Source organism: Helianthus annuus, chromosome 1 (genome assembly GCF_002127325.2).
Source record: "Helianthus annuus cultivar XRQ/B chromosome 1, HanXRQr2.0-SUNRISE, whole genome shotgun sequence".
NCBI lineage: Eukaryota > Viridiplantae > Streptophyta > Magnoliopsida > Asterales > Asteraceae > Helianthus > Helianthus annuus.
Window position 1 is genome coordinate 58,152,264 of NC_035433.2, and position 2,523 is coordinate 58,154,786.

At 35.1% G+C, this 2,523-nt stretch overlaps 1 protein-coding gene across 1 annotated transcript; it reads right to left on the reverse strand.

Moving 5' to 3' along the window:
- Positions 1–387: 387 nt before the first annotated feature.
- On the reverse strand, positions 388–900 carry LOC110893265 (protein FAM98B-like). Its single transcript, XM_022140403.1, has 2 exons — positions 700–900; positions 388–609 (listed from the first exon to the last, which is right to left on the reverse strand). The coding sequence occupies exons 1-2, from the start codon at positions 898–900 to the stop codon at positions 388–390; spliced, it is 423 nt and encodes a 140-aa protein (XP_021996095.1).
- Between the last annotated feature and the right edge of the window lie 1,623 nt (positions 901–2,523).

A 2,523-nucleotide genomic window follows, 5' to 3' on the forward strand; every position in this document is an offset into this window, starting at 1 on the left:
CAAGTTGTTTGTTCTTTCGTATTCTCTCCATTGTTGGCAATTTGGCACTAAGATCCCCATCATCCCTCCGAGATGGGAATAATGTAAATGATTTGAGTATGGGACTTCACTAAAAAGATTTACCTTGTTCAACAAAAAGTGAAATCAAATCTCACAAGAACTAATATAATGATATCCAAACAACATAAGAAACTAATATAATAATATCTTGCGATATATAAATAATGATATCCAAACATCATAAGAAACTAATATAATAATATCTTTCCATATATAATAAAGATCATTGATGAAAACAAAAATTTCTAAGTTAATTGTTGAAAACACCTTTCTGGAAATGAAAAAAACGTAATCACAAAATTAACAACACCTACCGCCGCATAACAACTATTCCCCACCACCATTGACGCCTCCCTCACCACCATTGCCGCTTACCGCGCCACCGGTCCCACCTTCTTTTCCACCTCCCGCACCACAGTTACCATTTTCTTTGGCACCTCCACTACCATCGTTTCCCCCTACAGCCCCACCATTGGTTTTAACCCAGTTGGGTTTTTCTTTGCTGACTTTGGGCACAGGAGGGGGCTTGCGGCGGATCCATGAAGGGATCTTGTTAGCGATGAAATTCAAAGAGGCCGTAGCACTCGCCCACGATACACCGGAAACAATTTCGGCAGATGTTGACTTTCCCTATGTGACTTGAAACCTCTTCAAATCCTCAGGTTTACTGCCGCTCAATGTCATGGTGATTATTCCGGCTTCAAATTTCGCTTTAAGCTCCGGCGCCACCGTCGCAGCGGCTTTGTCCGCCGCCGTCTGTGCGGCGACTTTCTCCGCAACGGCCTGTGCGGCTACCGCTGCCGCTTGGGCGGCTTTCAGCGTAAATCGGATTTCAGACATCTGGTTTTTCTAGATGGCCATCTTTTTTGATTGTGTGCGACGATTTAGGGTTTGTTTAAAGAAACTTTTTAAGGTATTAAGACTTTATAACTAGATTATAGGCCCAAACATAGCATTTGGGCCCATTCATTAGTTTAACTTAGGTTTGATGGAAAATGTCATATTCGTCCAAAAAGAATTTTGCGCAAGTTCCGTCTTCAACATTTTTGAAACGTGCCAACTCAGTCCAAAAAGATAACGTTGGTTAAAAAATATGTTAAAATTAAGGATATTCTTAAAAAACATATTTTTTTAACGAACGTTGTCTATAAAAATTGAATCTTACCTTATTGCGGTAACATATATATTATAATAAATAAATAGTCTTGCCCATGTAGTGAAAGTTTTTATTTCCCATTAGACTTGCTATTAAGTTTCACATTAATATAACTAAATTATTTTTTACTTAACTCTTTTAGATGAATAAAATAAAAAATAAGTATACATATGAATAAAATTAAAAATAAGTATGACAAATCAATTTTAAATATACTAGAAAACAAGCCAGTTTTGAGTAGATGAGGCATTCTACCCAATGCAAGGGTGATTAAAGAGATTAAAAAACTCGTAACAACCCCGTCTATAGCTCCCTAACTCACAATGCCTCGGTCTCGACCCTTTTGAGGAAACCAGGACATTAACATCTCCATGGGACTTAAGCCGGCCCTAGGGTAGGAGGGGAAGACCACCAGCCAAGGCACATTTTATCCGGGAGCACATTTAATAAATCCTATATATGCATATATGTTGAAGATAGAAAGAAGATGAAGCTGAAGTTTGAAAGTATATGAAGTTGTTATGCATTTTTGCAAAGAGAGATAGAAGCAGAAAAGAAAAAAAAACTTGAGAGAAAATAGTTAGAAAGAAAATGACACTTTCGTACCCTTAATAAACATTATAGGGTTAAGACAATTTAAGAGTCAATAAAGCTTTCAACAATAGTGACAACACATGTTGATGAAAAGGCTGTAGAAAAGCTTCACTGCATTCCTCCCGTTTTTGTCTTTCTCATCAATTTTTGCAGGCTTTCTTTATTTTGTTTTAGAAATTTCTTTTTGTTAGGTGGCTAAAATGAATATTTTTTAAAATGTTTTTAAAAGATATACATCTTACTATGTTAAAGTTCAATCTTATTGCTTTAAAAGGTTTTCAAAACTTTTGATATTGGTTACATGGTTGTAATTTCTAATGTTGTTAGCTTTATTAATTTTTAGAAGAATATTAATTTCCATAGCATAATATATTTTTCAATTATTTTTCTTTTATGTGTACCTTTTTTTTCTTAGGCAAGCACTTTGTGCTTAGGCTCTGGGCGACACCTTTACTCCTTGCATTTTTGACAACCTAGGTTATACATATATTTTTTAAATAGAAAACTATATAAAACAATAAGTTATATCTAAGGCTTATCGAAAACTATCAATCTCAAAATTTAAAACCTAAGCCCCTTAGGTATCAGCCTAATACTGATTTTAATTTAAAGAAATAATAACAACGAGCAGCAAAAAAACAAAAAAAAATAGTTTACATTATCTATTTCTTTAAGGCCTAAGCGACACATTTTTCCGGCCTCAGACAGGGCAC